General features: G+C 40.3%; 1 protein-coding gene and 1 long non-coding RNA gene across 2 annotated transcripts in view; one reads left to right on the top strand and one right to left on the bottom strand.

The window, feature by feature from the left end:
• LOC106508433 (uncharacterized) overlaps positions 1 to 18,245 on the bottom strand; it is a 268,215-nt gene that overhangs the window by 227,367 nt on the left and 22,603 nt on the right. Inside the window, exon 2 of the long non-coding RNA XR_014838401.1 lies at positions 3,268 to 3,376. This is a non-coding gene — a long non-coding RNA (uncharacterized LOC106508433). The remainder of the gene's footprint in view (positions 1 to 3,267; positions 3,377 to 18,245) is intronic.
• The window catches only part of PCSK1 (proprotein convertase subtilisin/kexin type 1), a 46,103-nt gene that overhangs the window by 16,997 nt on the left and 10,861 nt on the right, over positions 1 to 18,245 (top strand). Inside the window, 4 exon segments of the mRNA NM_214038.2 lie at positions 2,060 to 2,232; positions 3,509 to 3,721; positions 6,203 to 6,303; positions 13,889 to 14,122. Of these exon segments, the coding sequence (NP_999203.2) occupies positions 2,060 to 2,232; positions 3,509 to 3,721; positions 6,203 to 6,303; positions 13,889 to 14,122 (721 nt within the window).

Here is an 18,245-nt window from a genome sequence, read left to right as displayed (position 1 = left end):
AGGCCTGATGGAGCAAGGGGAGGACGTGGTCATGGAAACTAGAGAGAGAATCTGTGGCCACAGGAGACAGCCACTGGACAGGAGCTATGGCTTTGAGTACAACAGTGGAGCTGCTTCTAGGCAGGGAAGATCCAGGAGTGAGTACCTCACTCTTGCCCCGCCCCCAATCTCCTGCCGCTGTCTTCAGTTGGCTGAAACTAATGGGATGACAAGAGAAGCCACTGCTGCCATCCACCTTCCTGTGGAGAAGGGTGCAGAGTGAATCCCCAGGGGCTCACAGAGAATAAAATAATTGTCTCTCCTCTTCACACGAGCCCTAAGCCCTACCTCAGGCTTTCTTGGTTACTCTATAAACTTTACATTTAGTTTGTTTTCTAAAACACAACAACATTGTAGAACACAGCAAGGACAGTAAAACTCCATTAAGCTCTACAAAAGTAGACCTTGAATTTGGCTTCATATTTCTTTTCAGAAATCAAATATATATACATCCTGGTATAAATAATGCATCTCTCACTAATACAGCACACTCCTAGATTTTAAGTGTCATCTCTGATTCCTTTGATACCATCATCATCAAAGTGCCATGTTAATTTAAAGAAAATGAAGGCAGGACCACAAAGTACATAATCATCTAGGAAAAGAATGTACTTTTTAAGTCATGATGAACTAAGTAGCTATAGTTTGTGAGAGAATCATCTCATCCCTTCATTTTATAGAAGAGGAATCAGAAGCAAGATTTCTCAAGGAAACTAAAACATACCTACTATATGTCCATCATTTATGTTACAAGACCTTATAGGCAGTGTAACCTAGTGGTTAAAATCATGGATTTGAATTCTGGATTTCTGAGATTCAAGGCTCATTTCTCCAGTTTTGAGCTGTGTGGCCTTGGGCAAATCACTGTCCCTATCTGGTCTTAACCTCTCTCCCTTTAAAATGGGGAGTATTACAGCACCCACCTAAGATGGTTGTCATAAGGATAGACTAGTTCATACTTTTAGGCCTGAGAATGGTTGCTACATATAGTACATCCTGAATGAACAGGAGCTGTTATCATCCCCATTTTACAGTTGAAGAAACTGAGGCACATAGAAGTTAAGTGGCTTGCCCAAGATCGCAGAGCTAGTACATAGCAGAGATGGGATTTTTTTCCCCCAAATACATTTTGAACAATTTTAAAAAATAAGTATGACTTCAACTAGTCATGTCAACTACATGTTCTTTTACCTATGCTCCAGAGTAAATAATAGTGTGAAAATCTAAGGCTGTGCACTCCATTGCACTATTAGCCTGCAGCCAGGAATAACCAGGTAGATGCCTATATCTGTCTAAATTGCTTTTGCCTTCCTGGCCCTTGAATACATGAGTCTGATGATGGGTGACAGCCTGTTGGAAAGCACAAAAAGCTACCGCATCTGCCTTCCCCTGATGAAAAATGATTCCCCCTGAGGAGTGAAATACATGGCAATGATTTCATCCTTGAGATTATTTAGAAGAAAAGGAAGCATGTTCCTTGAAAATGTTTCTTAGCAAACACATAAAAGAATGGCCTCTGGGTTATTTTTAATCAGTGCTTAGGAACAAGAGTTCTTTCCCTATTTGTTAGTTTCCTATTGTAAGTAGGTCTTTTCAAGCTGCAGAGCTTCCTGTGCAGAATTCTCTCTAAGACACTGGCTGGGCCACAGCCATTTGTGGTAGAGTTATGAGCAGGCATGTTGAAAGGCGGCTGTTGATGCCTCTTTCTGAAAGAGATCCTGTCATTTTCAGGTTATTAGGGCAGTAGAGGGAAGGGAGACATTTCTTAACCAACCACAACTATGGCCACTGCCCAGCGCATAGAGTTACCTCTAAAGGGCAGATAAGAAGGCTTATGGAGACAGTGACTAGTATCTTCCTGCCATGCTGTTAGCAGCTGGGTCACAGGCATGTGGGACATACAATGGTTACCCTGTTTTTGACTCTTTGGGGGGTCCTTTTAAAACAATTATTAAGAGCATTGTGCCATTCTACATATACATTGACACTGATGTATGTATTTGTCTATTTTGCTGTTCAGGCATAAGAATGCTGGATGGCATTGTGACTGATGCTATAGAAGCCAGCTCAATTGGATTTAATCCTGGACATGTGGATATTTACAGTGCAAGCTGGGGCCCTAATGATGATGGGAAAACTGTGGAAGGGCCTGGCCGACTAGCCCAGAAGGCTTTTGAATATGGTGTCAAACAGGTGAGATGCTTAAAATAAACCCACTTGAAGTGAAACTTGACTGTTTAAATATGGGGGGAAGGGAAGAACACTTAGTTTATATGCACAGAAATGGTTATGAATTTCTTGTTGTTTATGATTTGAACTGCATTTTTTTTTTTTTTTGTTTTTTTGTCTTTTTAGGGCCACACCCACGACATGTGGAGGTTCCCAGGCTAGGTGTCTAATCGGAGCTGTAGCCACCGGCCACAGCCACAGCCACAGCAACATGAGATCCAAGCCGTGTCTGTGACCTACTCCACAGCTCACGGCAACACCAGATCCTTAACCGGCTGAGTGAGGCCAGGGATCTAATCGCAACTTCATGGTTCCTGGTCAGATTCATTTCCACTGCACCATGATGGCACCTCCTGAACTGCATTTAGAAAGCCAAATCATTCTTGAGAGGGATGGAAGTTAAGGGTTAAGAGAGTTTTTCCCAGATGGATCTGACATTCAACTGATATTCATTACCCCTAGAACATTTACTTCAAAAAGTACTCCAGATATGTCCTTTCTCATTTTCCTGCTGCTTTTGGATTTCTACACTAGGTAAACTATCACCCAGACTTCTTTCAAATACTCTGAAAATGCATCCTTAACTATAGCAATGTGGCGCTTCCCTCTCTGCACGTGCCTGATGATTACTTGTGCCTTGGCTGTGTTGCTCTGTCACTGAGGTTTAATGCATTCTCGCCAGGATTCTAAGGATTCTGTGCAGGATGAAATAAAAGTAGAAACTTTGGAGAGCACAAATTGAAAAATCATAGAAAGAGTAGCCTTGACGAGTTCCATTCAATTGAAGAGTCCCTTTTAATGCAGCTGCAAAGCACATCTGAATAATGCCTGATTTTGTCATTCTATCAGTCAGCCAGAAGATTCAAGCAGAAAGAAAGAGAGGAAGTTCAAAGATTCAAGCATAGTGACATAAGCCGAGGGAAGAGTGAAAAAATTATAAGCATATGCTATAAGCCATTATGAATCCACATAAAAAAGAAAAGAAAGAGAAATACTCACTCAGTGCCATTCCAGAAAGGGTGGGGATGAAGGAGGCTCTGGCAGCTCCAGTGCCCAGGGGCTTAGAACATGCAGTCTTTCGAGAGTTTCAACATAGATGCTGGAGTACCTGGAGTGGAAACAGACTCCAAGTTAATGTCTCTGGGAACTTCCTGCATCTATTTGTTAGAGATTTTATTGGGGTGTGACACGGACCCCAATCTATGATAACAGATGTGATATAATCTGGCTTTTCCTTTAGGGGAGACAAGGAAAGGGCTCTATCTTCGTCTGGGCTTCTGGAAATGGGGGACGTCAGGGAGATAACTGTGACTGTGATGGGTACACAGACAGCATCTACACCATCTCCATCAGCAGTGCCTCGCAGCAAGGCCTATCCCCCTGGTATGCTGAGAAGTGCTCCTCCACACTGGCCACCTCGTACAGCAGTGGGGATTACACCGACCAGCGAATCGTACGTTGCGCTTTTGTCTAATTCTCTCTGCTTATGTAGGAGAGCATGGCTTGTCTTCAAAAGGATCCTTTGGGTAAATTGGTTTCCTTAAGCTTGATGTCTCAGTTGGGGAGACTCACATTTTACTCACTTGAAAGAGGAGAATATATTGGGAAGTTATCTCTCTCAGGGATAATGACGCTACTGCCAAGAAAATGCTGCCTCTCTGTCATTTCTAAACTCAGCCCTGAGAAGCCACCAACCTGTCATTATATTCAGTCGAGACTCCAAATGTCTGTTCAGCTTGTGTGATGCCTCCCTGAAAACCGCCTTAAAGGAGATTTCAGAGTTGTAGGGGCTTTATCACCCCTGTACTTGTTGATCCTTTAATAGCAGGGAAAATGCCTGACTTGCCCTTTAACAGACGATAAAAATACAGCGCATACACCAACTATGTCTCCTAAGAACGGCGACCTGCAGAAAAATAACAGTCTAAATTTCCCCCGAGATGAACTTCTCAGCATCCACATAAGCAGCTCTGGAAGGTTATATGCTCAGAGAGCATCTCCAGCCCACGCTTGGCTGTGCCTTCACTTCCATGAGTCAGACTGCCAAGGGCAATTATTGGATTTGCCTTCAAGGGCATGGTGATGAAGGGCTATTCGGGGGCTTTGAAAACAAAGGCAGTTTTAATTTAAAAATGTAAAGTTTCAAATTTAATGCTGACACAGAAAGAACCAACTAGCTAAAGGATAGAGATGCTAATCTCAATAAGATAACAGATCATGATCCAGTTAGATTATTAGACCCCCTAATAATCAGCCCTTGGAATGTGTGTAAAATTCATATTAATGGCATCTCAACAAAACTGTCAGAACTATGATCTATATACTGGATCACTATTCTAGAACTCTCCCTGTTTCTACAACCCACTCTAGTTTAGACAGTAAAATTGTGGTCTCAACTTAGAAGCCCTGATGCCCTCTCATGCCCACATCGCCATTTACTCAAATAGACAATGACATTCTACCAGGGGTTCTTTAAGGCAGGCATATCTTGTAGCCTTTGAAAGGCGCCTCTGGGCCATGTGCCCCACTTGCATGCACAGCCCCTGACTCTTGATGTCCCTGTGGATGTCCAGAGTGGCTTTTCAGAACATGGCCTGTTGTGCATTTCAGAGTCACCGTTTCATAGACTATCTCTCATCTGAGCCACTCTACTCTGCAGTAGGAGGAAGATTTTCCATCTTTGTAGAGATCATCCCTCCTTAGGTAAATCAGCCACAGAAGAGACAGCTGGTGGATTCTATTTGAGACAGTTGCAATAACATAGCCTTTGTCTTACGCAAACCTCTTCCTCAGCAGAGTCATCTCTGGGGGCTTACTTGCGTCAACAGGTAAAAAGGGCAAGCTTGTTTCCGCAGCCCTCGGAGAAACAGAGCCACCATAAGTTGAGATATTCAGCAACTCCAAGTGGGAAGCCAAAGGAGGTGATAATAGAACAAATTATTTTTTTACACCTCCCTCCCACACATTGAAGTTGCTAGCTAAAAACCATAGTGTGAGTGCGTGGGTGGGTATCTTGTTAGTAATCCTTTGGCCTAACTTACTTGTTCAACCAGCAACACAGTGGTCCTTATGGCAGACTAATGGGAAGTCTGTTCGGTTTCTTCCCTTTGTCTCAGCAGCCTCTTCATTAAGCTAAAATTAGCCTGGGTAAATCCTTATGTGCAGTAACATTGCGTGAAAATGCTTTCACAGACAGGATCTCACTTCAGCTTCAGAATATGAGTCAAGAAATATCAACCTCATTTGACAGATGGGGAAACCAAGTGACTTGCCCATCGGACACATCTACTGAGTGGCAGGTTTAGAATGTAAGCCTGGATCTAAGTTCAGCACACTTTCACTTGAAAAATTCACCATTTTCATCCAAGTTCAAATATGACACTAACTCAAAACCATCAGATTACATCAACAGTGAGTGCAAACTACACAGTAGACATTGCAAGTAAGTAGTTCAAGTGGCCAGAATCAGGTCAGCTTTACATCCTTGTGCTGAAGAGGCAGTCAAATGTCAATCTAAAGGCAAAAGGGAACGGTGCGTGAGGCAGAATTTCTAAATATGCCAGGCCAAACACAATGGACCTGATGATTAATGGGCCAGCATGATTCACAGTGATTTTTGAAACAGTCCCTTTTTTACAGACAGCATTTCGTTTGGGAATCTCAGAAGAGAAAATATTCACAGTGGGAGTACTTCATCCCCAGAAAAGGCATCCTCATGCCAGAATTATAGACAAGTTGCATACAGAGGAGAGTGAGCTAAAATATCAGCAGATGGCAAACATCCGCCTGTGGTTTGGAGGAGGAAGTAGGGAATCGAATCAGCTGGGCTTCCTGATCACAGCAGATGCGGCCCTCGGTAGGGTTAACCCCCGGGGACAGGATCATACTCCTCACATGTTCTCCCACGTTTCTTTCCTTCCTGGATGCTTCCCAGACGAGTGCTGACCTGCACAATGACTGCACAGAGACCCACACAGGCACCTCGGCCTCTGCACCCCTGGCTGCTGGCATCTTCGCTCTGGCCCTGGAAGCAAAGTAAGGCCCAGAGAGCTTCTCATCATCTGTCCTAAGGCTGCTTCTCTTCCTTCTTTTTAATAGCATCTATTATTATCTAAAGACATGGTCAAGTAGAAAACTATAAAACATAATTTTAAAAATAACCTCTCTTCCTGTTAACATTGCAATATAGATTTAATACATAAGCTTATCTTATGAAATTGGGATCTTAATTCACACAGTATTTTGTAATTTTTTAAAATCCACTCTACATTAAGAGTACTTTTTCATGCCTAATCAATGTTCCTTGACCTTTAAAAACTCATGTTCTCCCAACCCTCCTCCCATTCACCTGCAAGGCCTTCTCATTTCTGTTTATTCCCACCAAGAAAGACTTTATCCAGATAATTTCCCATGGATAGTATTAGACAAGTTGCACACAGAGGACAGTGAGCTAAAATATCAGCAGATAACAAGTTTATAAAGCATCCTTTTCTTTTTTTTTTTTTTTTAGATTGCATAAGCCCAGTCCTAGAGCTGATATAACACATCAGGAGACACAAAAATTAAAGTCAGGATTTTTATCTTTTAGTAATATAGCATGATATAAATGCAAATTCTATTAAAGTCATCTAATCATGCTTAAATGACCTCCCTTGTCCATAGATATTAACTCTTCTCTGATAGCTGCCTTAAGATAAACACTCACAATTGGGAATTTGGGGGTCAAAGCACACATATGTTTTAATCATTTTGATGCATGTTAAAAAGTTACTGTCTAGAAATACTGTACCATTTTATATTCGCACCAGTAGGACATGTATGAAAGTACCAGTTTCCCAAACCCTTATCAAAGCTACTTTTATTATCTTTTAAAATGTTTGCTACTTTGATAGGTAAAAATGGTATCTCATCTTTATATGCTTTTATTTCATTATTAATGATGCTCAGTATTTTATATTCCTTGGCCATTCCATTTACTATCTATGATTGCTATTTATGACCTTGATTTTGTTTTATGGCCTTAGTTAGAAAAGCTATCAATGCTTGGTTAGCTTGGCATTTACCTTTTGATTTTATATATATAGTTTTTAATGTAATGAAGTTAATACATGTATTGTTATATCTGTTGGTCTCTTTAAGGCTTTTTTTCCTTTTTTATGCTCAGAAAAATCTTTACAATCCCAAATTATATACACATTTATTTACATGACTTTTATTATGGTTTCTTTACATATTGATGTCCTAAGTCCCCTTGGAGTTTATTTTAGTGTGTGTTATTAAAAAGGGATTTTGCAACACATTTTCCCTCATAACAGTTATCCAAAAGTCCAATACTTAATAGAGAGGAAAAGTCTCTCTCACATTGTATATCCACAGCTTTTTATTCATCCTCTTTCCTGTTTTCTGATGTTGTATGGTGAGAAATCTTTAAATGTCAAGTCAGGTGCTATGGTTGCATGACAGAGAAAGTGTTTAAACTTGCAATTACTATTCTCCTTCCTAATAAGGAAGTTATCCTAGAAGAACATCCATAGTCTCTAGAGAGAGTGCAAAGCAGTCCCCTCCTGTCATGCTGAGTAGATGAGGTTCACAATAGCAGAACAGGAGAACACCTTGGCCTGTGCCATAGCTGGTAATGCTCTGAAGTTGCTGAGGAGAGCCTGGCATGGCTCCAGGAGCCCTGGGGAGCTGTGGTTTAGTCCCTGGGATGTGACTTGGGACCTGGGATGAGATGGCCACGGAGGCCAAACAGACAGCCTAGCAAAGCTCATACCAAGAATTTACCTACGCAGAGGGGCTGGAAAGATACCTGATAAGGAAAAAGCAAATCCAGGTGTCCAATCAGAAAGAGAGGGTACTCTGGGAGTTCCCATCATGACTCAGTGGTAATGAACCTGACTAGTACCCATAAGGATGTGGGTTCGATCCCTGGCCTCATTCAGTGGGTTAAGGATCCAGCATTGCCGCAAGCTGTGGTGTAGATCACAGATGCAGCTCAGATCTAATGTGGCTGTGATGTAGGCCGGCAGCTATAACTCTGATTCAACCACTAGCCTGGGAAATTCCATGTCACAAGTGCAGCCCTAAAAAGACCAAAGAAAGAAAAGAGAAAGAAAGAAAAGAAAAAAAGAGAAACACAGGGTACTTTGAAGCTCTTGGAGCCAACAGAAAAGCTCTGTTGAATCTGAGTACGGTTGTAACAGGAAGGAGATGGACAGAGGGCAAAGTCTATGAACACAAGCTGAGACTGGTATCAGCAGACCCAAAGCAAATTTAAGAGGAAATAATCTAAGCAGTGAAAAGTGTAAGGAACATCTGGCTTCAAGTTCTGGGCATATCACTGTGTTACCTTTAGGCAGATTAACCTCCAATTGAGGACTCAATTTATCATCTATAAAATGGAGGGGTCAGTCATATCATTTTTTTTTCAAACCTCTTCCCTTTGGAAGATTTTCCAGTTTGAAATGGAAGGTGTCAGCATATATAGATCATCTAACATGAATTGCTAAGGTTGGTGGTAAGAGGTCCAGAGCAGAAGAAAATAAGGTTTTATGAAGGCAAGTAGTTACACATAGGTGGTGAAACAAGATCATGATATTTACGATTTTAGAATATAAGCTTTTAGCTCCAGGGAGCTTTTAAAAGGAAACCATGTTTAAAATTTTGTCTTTCCTACTCAACACCTATAGATGCACGTAGATATAATTAGGCAGGCCCAGCCCATCTTTGTCCAGGGACCAGAATAGTAAACAACCATCTAGTTGAACAGATGTAATGTTAATTTGACTAAGAATTGAAATTTTTAAATTGTAGTCTCTGATTTCTAAAATTTAAAACCTTTTACTGTATAAGGAGAACATGATCGAAGAATGATCTAGCTTCATTAGTCTCATTCATTTCTAATGGGCTGTATATAAAGCAGGGGCTCCATGGATTGTGACAAAATACATGGATGAGTTTCAAGGGGTCTGTGAACTTCTTTGAAACTAGATGTAGAAGTGTTTGAGGTACATAACAGGCATATCCTGGAAACACACACACACAGACACACACAGGAATTCTTGGTTAAATGCCTATGGTACCTTTACACCTAAGAAAGATAGCAAACACTAATGTGTCTTGAGAGCAGGGGAAAGAATCAGAATAATTTTTAATAAAGAAGAAAAAGTGAAACATTGGATCCCTTCACACCTTTGGAAGTATTAAACAAATAGATTAGCCAATCTTCTGTTTCCATTAAAGGCTGGAGGAAGGGAAACAGACTTTCAAGGTTGCTTGTTGTGTTTGGATAAAGCACATAAAAGAAATCCTTGACTCAGTGGATTGTAAAATGTTGAAAAGTCTGCGGGTTAGAAAATCTTCAACATCTAGGCTTAGCTAGTTGTGATTAGAGGCTAAACCATGTAGCCTCTAAGATTTTTCTCTTTAGATTTTTGTCTCCAGATTACTTTACCTACACTGTTCTAATTAGAAGCAATGCTTAATTTCAATGTTTAATTCCAAAGCCTTTATTTTCTATAAACATATCCTTGATTAGCAACCCAATGCAGTTTTTAAAAATTTAATTATTGTGGCTGCTGTTGAGGAGCGAGATGCTAATTAACAGAGGAAGGCTGTCAGGACTGAGATGCACTATTGTTAGAAGCTTCATTTATGAAACGCAATCACCCAAATGAAAAATAACTTAGGAAAATAGGCTTAATTTTCCTAATTGCATGAGAATGAAGCCTCTTTGAATATTTTGCAAAGAATAGGTGAAAGAAAATTTAAAGCCTGCAACTAGATATAAAACAAATATTCTAACTATAGAAATGTAGAAAATCTGTGCTTTGCGTTTGATCACGATTGTCAAGACCATGTGGTATTCCTCCTCAGGACACATTCTCACCTCCACTCCCACCCCTGCTCACACTGATAGTCCAAATGGGAAGTCGGTGTGTTGCCCACTGACTACCTTAATAAGAGGCTTTTACCTAAAGCTCCCTTTAAAAGACTAGAAAGGAGCAAGCATTTCAATAAAGTGCTTGAGGCCAGAGTTTGTTTCTACATTGAGAAAATAGCTATTTCTGCTCAATTGTTCCTCAGTGTGGGATGACCACTGTAGAAACAAGATCTACAATGAAGTATATATGATGTTGGGCAGATTGGAGGTCTGAATAATAAGGAATTCTGAAGACTGTCATGTTCAGCCCTCTCATCTTATAGGTGAGTCCATTCAGGTCCAGGGAGATGGAGTGGCTTGCTTAAGGTCACAAAGGCCCTGGGTAGTAGAATAGAATTTAATGCACCTTCTAGTACTCCCTATTTGGACCCCAATGACTTCTGATTGCCTTAATTAATTATATCCTTCAACTCCTTTTATTTTAGCTATAACAAAACTAGCTAGTTTTTTTCAAATATAAGTATAAAATCATGCCCTTCCCTGAGATATTTTGATTCAGTAAGTTAAGGGTGAGACTCAAGATTTTTCATTATTTACAAGTGTCCCAGGTGATTATGAGGCGAGCCATTTGAACCCATGAGAATCACTGAACTGGAGTCTTTCTAAGGCCTCTGTCAGTCACTCTCTGGGGTTAAGTGTTATGTTGCTCTGTAGCTCAGCTGAGCTAAGAGAGAGTGTGCTGAGCTGCCAGGTGTCAGAGTATCTTTAAAGCAACACACCCAAAATGAAAGAGTTAAGCCTTTCATCGCTTAATGTGATGGTATTAATAAGACAGAATCTAAAATCAGAGCATACACTGACTCCCACCGTTCCACTATCCCTCATGGAAAAGCACACCAGGTGAGGGTCAGATGAAAGCATGGACATGAGGGTTGTGTCATTGTTTTTTTGCTTTGTTTTGTTTTTGACTTTTTGCCTTTTTCTAGGGCCGCTCCCACGGCATATGGAGGTTCCCAGGCTAGGGGTCCAATCGGAGCTGTAGCCACTGGCCTACACAGAGCCATAACAACGCAGGATCTGAGCCGCGTCTGCGACCTACACCACAGCTCATGGCAACACCAGATCCTTAACCCACTGAGCAAGGGCAGGGACCAAACCCGCAACCTCATGGTGCCTAGTCAGATTCATTAACCACTGCGCCACGACGGGAACTCTGAGGGTCATATCATTGTTGAGGGAGCTCCGAAAACAGGCTGGGGTAGTTGTATGGTCTCAGGTGGGGTGGGGGGAGGGGAGGGAGAAGGCCTCAGAGTGGAGAAGTACTGGGTACTGCGTCAGAGTGGGGAGAAATATCTTCAAGGTTTCTCCCTCCTACCTCCATAAGGAGGCCTTGGCTGAGGCGCCTGAAGAAGACCTTTGCCCAAGGCCTCAGATAAGGAGACCTAGGAATGTAAACATGGGAAGAGCTTGACCAAGGAGGAGGAGGGCCTGAGTATTTGACTGCAGCTCCCTTCAGAGATCGCTGTGCACCCAGGCTGGTTGGGCAAGGACTGCCTCCCGGTGAGGCCCACCAGATAGAGCCTTTGTAATACCTGTGGTGAGCCCTGGGTTTTTAAGGAACAGACTCCTCAGTGCCTAGGATGTGCACCACCTCTTCCTTGTCACCAGGGGATTGTTAAACCAGTACATTGTTGGCTCTGGGGAGAAAATAGCAAATTGGTCAGATTCCCCTGATGGCTGTTTCACAACCTGGTGGTAAGACAGAAACTCTGAGGTCTAAACAGTTCGGCATTTATTTATTAAATAATGCTTGACTGACTTCATAGAAACAGCACAGTTCTCAAAGGTAAGGAAAACCTTGAGATCTTGAAAGACTAATAACTAATAACTGGTAGCAGTTAAGTTTTAAAATTGTATTTAAGGCAAGTTATGCCTAGACGCATTTAATCATCCAACTAATATTTCCTCAGTACATACCCTGTGACCAGCATTCTTCTGAGTGCTTGGTATACATCTAACAAGAAGATGAATAAACATCTTAGCCTTGGAGCTCCTGTTGTGGCTCAGTGGGTTAAGAACCCAACTTAGTGTCTGTGAGGACACAGGTTCAATCCCTTCCCTTGCTCAGTGGGTTAAGTATCTGGGATTGCTGCAAGTTGAAGCACAGGTCACAGATGTGGCTTGGATTCTGCGTTGCTGTGGCTGGCAGCTGCAGCTGTGATTTGACCCCTAGCCTGGGAACTTCCTTATGTCACAGGTGTGGCCATAAAAAGACAAAAAAAAAAAATTTCAGCCTTTTTCTCAGCTGCTTCTGGAAGGGGAGACAGACATTAATAACACACAAAACAGGAGTTCCCCTTGTTTGCTCAGCAGAAACAAATCTGACTAGCATCCATGAGAATGCAGGTTCTATTCCTGGCCTTGCTCAGTGGGTTAAGGATCTGGCTTTGCTGTGAGCTGTGGTGTAGGTCACAGACACAGCTCAGATCTGGTGCTGCTGTGGCTGTGGTATAGGCCAATGGCTACAGCTCTGATTAAACCCCTAGCCTGGGAACCCCAATATGCTGTGGTGCATCCCCAAAAAAACAAAATAACAACAACAAAAAAACCCATACAAAACAGATGAGTTGCTCACTATGTGAGAAGATGATAAGCACTCTAAAAGAAAAAGCAAACATATAGTAGGTTAAGAAGGCTCAGGAATATTTGAGGAGAATTGAAATCTTAAATAGAGTGATCAGGAAAAGCTTCATCTTCATTATGACAGACCCAATAGTCCCATGCATCATGGATTTACCTTCATATTGCTGCAAAATTAATTTTATCAAGAGTTTTGATTACCTATTTCCTTGCTCAGAAATCCTCGATGGTTCTTACTGGCTCAGGGCTCTGCCTCTCCTCTCTCCTGATCCAGTAGACCAGACCACTCACTGTGCTCTGGCCATACCCTGAACTTACCCCCCTTGGAGGTTTTACTCCTTTGCCTCATTCCCTGTTCTCTCCACTTCTTGACCCACTCTTTAAAGTTCAACTCAAATATCTCCTCCTATAAAAGCCTTTCTAGATCTTTCCATCCACAAAGAATTCTTTCTCCTCTAAAGTTCTGAAATACATTATGCTAAGAGTACAGCATTCAACAGACATGGTTGTTAAAAGACTTAGTTCTTTTACTGGGTTATAAGCTTCTTAGAGACATGAACTACCTCTTTGAATAGCCCCACACTGTTCAGCATAGTACTGTATAAGAATGATCTCAAGTAGTTAAGAGCTTCCTGACACTTGTGATGTACAAAGACACACACAAAAAATTAAGAGTAGGTAGCCAGCTTGTGTCTAAATCTGAGTCTTCCTAAGAAGGAAGTCAAGACCTCTTCATAATGCTGAAAATACTAAGGCTGTTAATGGACAGAAGACTGGAGGACACAAAGTGTCATTTTTAATTTTTGTTCCAGGTAAATATAAGTAATTAGAAATCAGGGACCAAGTCCTACATTTCTACAATGCTGAAAATCGAATTTTACTTATACTAAGATCTTAAGTAGTATGAGGAGTTTTCAGGTCTGTATTTTTAATTCTGAATGAAAGACATACCAAAAGAAATACACACTAGATTTTCAAAAGTACAGTTGCAAAAAGTACCTCATAATCTCTGAATGAAAATGCTTGTTTTTATCATCTACTTTTGCAAGGAAACTTCATTTTGTCCTTGAAAGATTCTCTGGGTTACTTCCTGTCTAGTCCAAATCTCACCTGGCGAGATATGCAACACCTGGTTGTCTGGACCTCTGAGTATGACCCACTGGCAAATAATCCTGGATGGAAAAAGAATGGAGCAGGCTTGATGGTGAACAGTCGGTTTGGATTTGGGTTGCTAAATGCCAAAGCTCTGGTGGATCTAGCTGATCCCAGGACCTGGAGCAGCGTGCCTGAGAAGAAGGAGTGTGTTGTAAAAGACAATGACTTTGAGCCCAGGTAAGTGTCTCCAGGAATTTTAAACAAATGTGTGCTCATGGCATTATTTGAGTATGATGTTTATCACTCTACCTAATTTTTATTGCCTACTCATTTGAAGTAGATGGAGATGGCATTTGCCAGAGTTTCCTCGTGGGTCCATAGGGAATCAGATATCAAAGATCTGCAAATCATTTTGGCATATTTCTATTTTCTTCTCATTGCCTGCATACCACATAGCAGTATGTTAAGGTGAACTATTGTTTATATACCACTAAGAAAAACCATTGTCAACTATTAACAATCATCAGTTTTTTAAGATTCACCCCAAATTCAAAGATGTTAAGATGTTTTGGGGTTTGTTTTGTTTGTTTGTTTTTCAGTCTTTTGTCTTTTTAGGGCCACACCTGTGGCAGATGTAGGTTTCCAGGCAAGGGGTTGAATCAGAGCTACAGCTGCTGGCCTACGCCATAGCCACAGCAATGCTGGATCCAAGCCGCATCTGTGACCTACACCACAGCTCATGGCAACGCCGGATCCCTAACCCACTGAGCGAGGCCAGGGATCAAACCTGCAACCTCATGGTTCCTAGTTGGATTCGTTTCTGCTGAGCCACAACGGGAACTCCAAGGGTTTTTTTTTTTTTTTAATGCATCTTAGAATTAATGAAATGCAATACTTTCCAACTAGTGTTACCCAAAACCAACTTCCAAAAGTACCTCATCTCAGGCTGCAGTGCTATGGGATTCATGACTTCCCTCATATGAAGACTCTTTTTCATATGGCTTTCCACTAGACTACACCTCTTCCACTATACCTAGCTACAGAAGCAGAATCTGGTATGACTGCTTTGTTGATTCTATCATGATTCTATTACAATCATACTGAAGACTGCTTTGTTGACTCAACTGCAGTTGATTCAACTGCTTTGTTGTCTCAACTGCAACTGATTCAACTGCTTTGTTGTTTCTATCATGACTGTACTGAAGACTCACTCACAAAAAAACACCCAAGGGTGGGAGGCTTAGAGGGTATGCATTAGGCAACCAACATTCTACTCCTTGACTTTATGGATTTTACTATTTTGGATCCTCATATAAATAGAATCATGCCATATTTATCTTCTGTGGCTGATTTATTTCACTCAGCATAATGTTTTCAAGATTTATCTGTAATGTCATATATTACAGAATTTCCTTCTTTTTTAAAGCTAATATTCCATTGTATATAAATACCACATCTTCTTTATCCATTCATTTGTTGGTGGACATCTAGTTGGTTTCCACATCTTGGCTATTGTGAATAGTGCTGCAGTGAACATGGGAGTGCTAATATCTCTTCAAGATCAAGATCTTTTTTCAGTCCTTTTGGATAAATATCCAGAGGTGGGATTGTTGAATCACATGGTAGCTCTATTTTTTATTTTTTAAGGAATCTTCATAGCATTTTCCAAAGTGGCTGCAACATTTTGCATTCCCACCAATTGTTCAAAGGCTCCAATTTCTCCACATCCTCACCAATACTTGTCTTTTTCTTTTTTTAATAATAATTATTCTGATGGGTGTTTTGATTTGTGGTTTTGATTTGTGTTTCCCTGATAATTAATGATGGTGAGGTTTTTTTTTTTTTCATATACCTGTTCACCATTAATGTGTCTTCTCTGGAGAAATGTTTATTCAGATCCTTAGCTCATTTCTGAATTGGGTTAGGTTTTTTGTTACTGAGTTGTATGAGTTCTTATATATTTTGGATATGAACCTCTTATCAGATATGATCTCCCATTTTGTCAGTTGCCTTTTCATTTTGATTGTTTCCTTTTCTATACAGAGGCTTTTTAGTTTGATGTAGTCCTACTCATTTATTTATTTATTTATTGCTAGTGCTTTTTATCAAAATATAGTCGATTTACAATGTTGTGCCAATTTCTTCTGTACAGCAAAGTGACCCAGTCATATACATATATATACACACACATACATTCTTTTTCTCATATTATCTTTCATCATGGTCTATCCCAAGAGATTGGATATAATTCTCTGTGCTATACAGTAGGACCTCATTACTTATCCATTCTAAATGTAATAGGTTGCATCTACTAACCTCAAACTCCCAGTCCATCTCACTCCCTCCTCCCTCCCCCTTGGCAACCACAAGTCTGTTCTCCATGTCTGTGAGTCTGTTTCTGTTTTGTATATGGATTCATTTGTGCCATATTTTAGATTCCAGATATAATTGATTCACATGGTATTTGTCTTTCTCTTTCTGATTTACTTCACTTAGTTTGAGAGTCTATAGTTACACCCATGTTGCTGCAAATGGCATTATTTTGTTCTTTTTATGCTGAGTAGTATTCCATAGTGTATATGTACCACATCTTAATCCTTTCATCTATTGATGGACATTTAGATTGTTTCCATGTTTTGGCTATTGTGAATAGTGCTGGAATAAACATAGGGGTGCATGTATCTTTTTGGATTATCTTTTTGTTTGAATATTTGACCAGGAGTAGATTGCTGGATCATATAGTAGTTCCATATTTAGTTTTCTGAGGAACCTCCATACTGTTTTCCATAGTGGTTGTACCAATTTACATTCCCACCAACAGTGTAGGAAGGTTACTTTTTCTCCACACCCTTTCCGGCATTTATTTATAGACTTATTAATGATGGCCATTCTGACTGGTGTCAAGTGGTACTTCATTGTAGTTTTGATTTGCATTTCTCTAATAATTAGTGCTGTTGAGCATCTTTTCATATGCCTAGTGGTCATCTAAATGTCTCCTTTGGAGAAATGTTTATTTTGGTCTTCCCATTTTTCAACTGGGTTGTTTGTTTTGTTATTGTTGAGTTGTTTGTATATTTTAGAAATTAAGCCCTTGACAGTTGCATTGGTTGAAAAGATTTTCTCCCATCCTGTGTGTTGTCTTTTCTTTTTCTTATGGTTTCCTTTCTGTGCAAAAGCTTTTGAGTTGAATGAGGTCCTATTGGTTTATTTTTTATTTTATTGTCATTATTCTAGGAAGTGGATCAAACAAGATATTGCTGCAATTTATGTCAAAGAGTGCCCTGCCTATGTTTTCCTCTAGGAGTTTTATAGTATATGGCCTTACTTTTGGGTCTTTAATCCATTTTGAGTTTATTTTTCTGTACGATGTTAGAGACTGTTCTATTTTCATTACTTTACGTATAGCTGTCCATTTTTCCCAGCACCACTTATTGAAGAGACTGTCTTTCCTCCACTATATGTTTTTGCATCCTTTATCATAGGTTAGTTGACCACAGGTCCTTGGGTTTATTTCTGGGCTTTCTATCCTGTTCCACTGATTTATATTTCTGTTTTAGTGTCAGTACCATATTATTATTTTTTTATCCTTTTAAGGCCACACCTAAGCATATGGAGGTTCCCAGGTTAGGGGTCAAATTGGAGCTATAGCCACTGGCCTACACCACAACAATGCCAGATCTGAGCATCAACTGCAATGTACACCACAGCTCATGATGATGCTGGATCCTTCACCCACTGAGCAAGGCCAGGGATTGAACCTGAGTCCTCATGGATGCTAGTCAGATTCAGTTCAGCTGAAGAACTCTGGTACCATACTGGTTTGATGACTGTGGCTTTACGGTATAATCTGAAGTCAGAAAGCCTGATTCTTCCAGTTGCATTTTTCTTTTTCAATGTTGCTTTGGATATTCAGGGTCTTTTATGTTTCTGTACAAATTTTAAAATATTTTGTTCTAGTTCTGTGAAGAATGTCATTGGGCAATTTGATAGGGATTGCATTGAAGCTATAGATTGCCTTGGGTAGTATAATCATTTTGATAATATTGATTTTTCCAGTCCAAGAGCATGGTATATCTTTCTATGTGTTTGTATCATTTTCGATTTCTTTCATCATTATCTTATAGTTTCCAGAGTACAGATCTTTTGTCACTTTGGGTTGGTTTATTCCTAAGTGTTTTACTCTTTTTGATGCAATAGTAAATGGGTTTGTTCCCCTAATTTCTCTTTCTGGTCTTTCCTTGTTAGTATATTGTAGAAATACAATAGATTTCCATGCATTAATTTTGTATCCTGTGACTTTACCAAATTCACTGATGAGATCTAACAGTTTTCTGGTAGTGTCCTTAGGATTTTCTAGATA

The sequence above is a fragment of the Sus scrofa genome, chromosome 2 (genome assembly GCF_054392235.1).
Source record: "Sus scrofa isolate SSC_HxYL_T2T_F1_AM1 chromosome 2, Sscrofa_HxYL_maternal_Yorkshire_Landrace_v2.0, whole genome shotgun sequence".
In the NCBI taxonomy this organism is placed as follows: domain Eukaryota; kingdom Metazoa; phylum Chordata; class Mammalia; order Artiodactyla; family Suidae; genus Sus; species Sus scrofa.
This window is presented reverse-complemented; position numbering and strand designations above follow the sequence as displayed.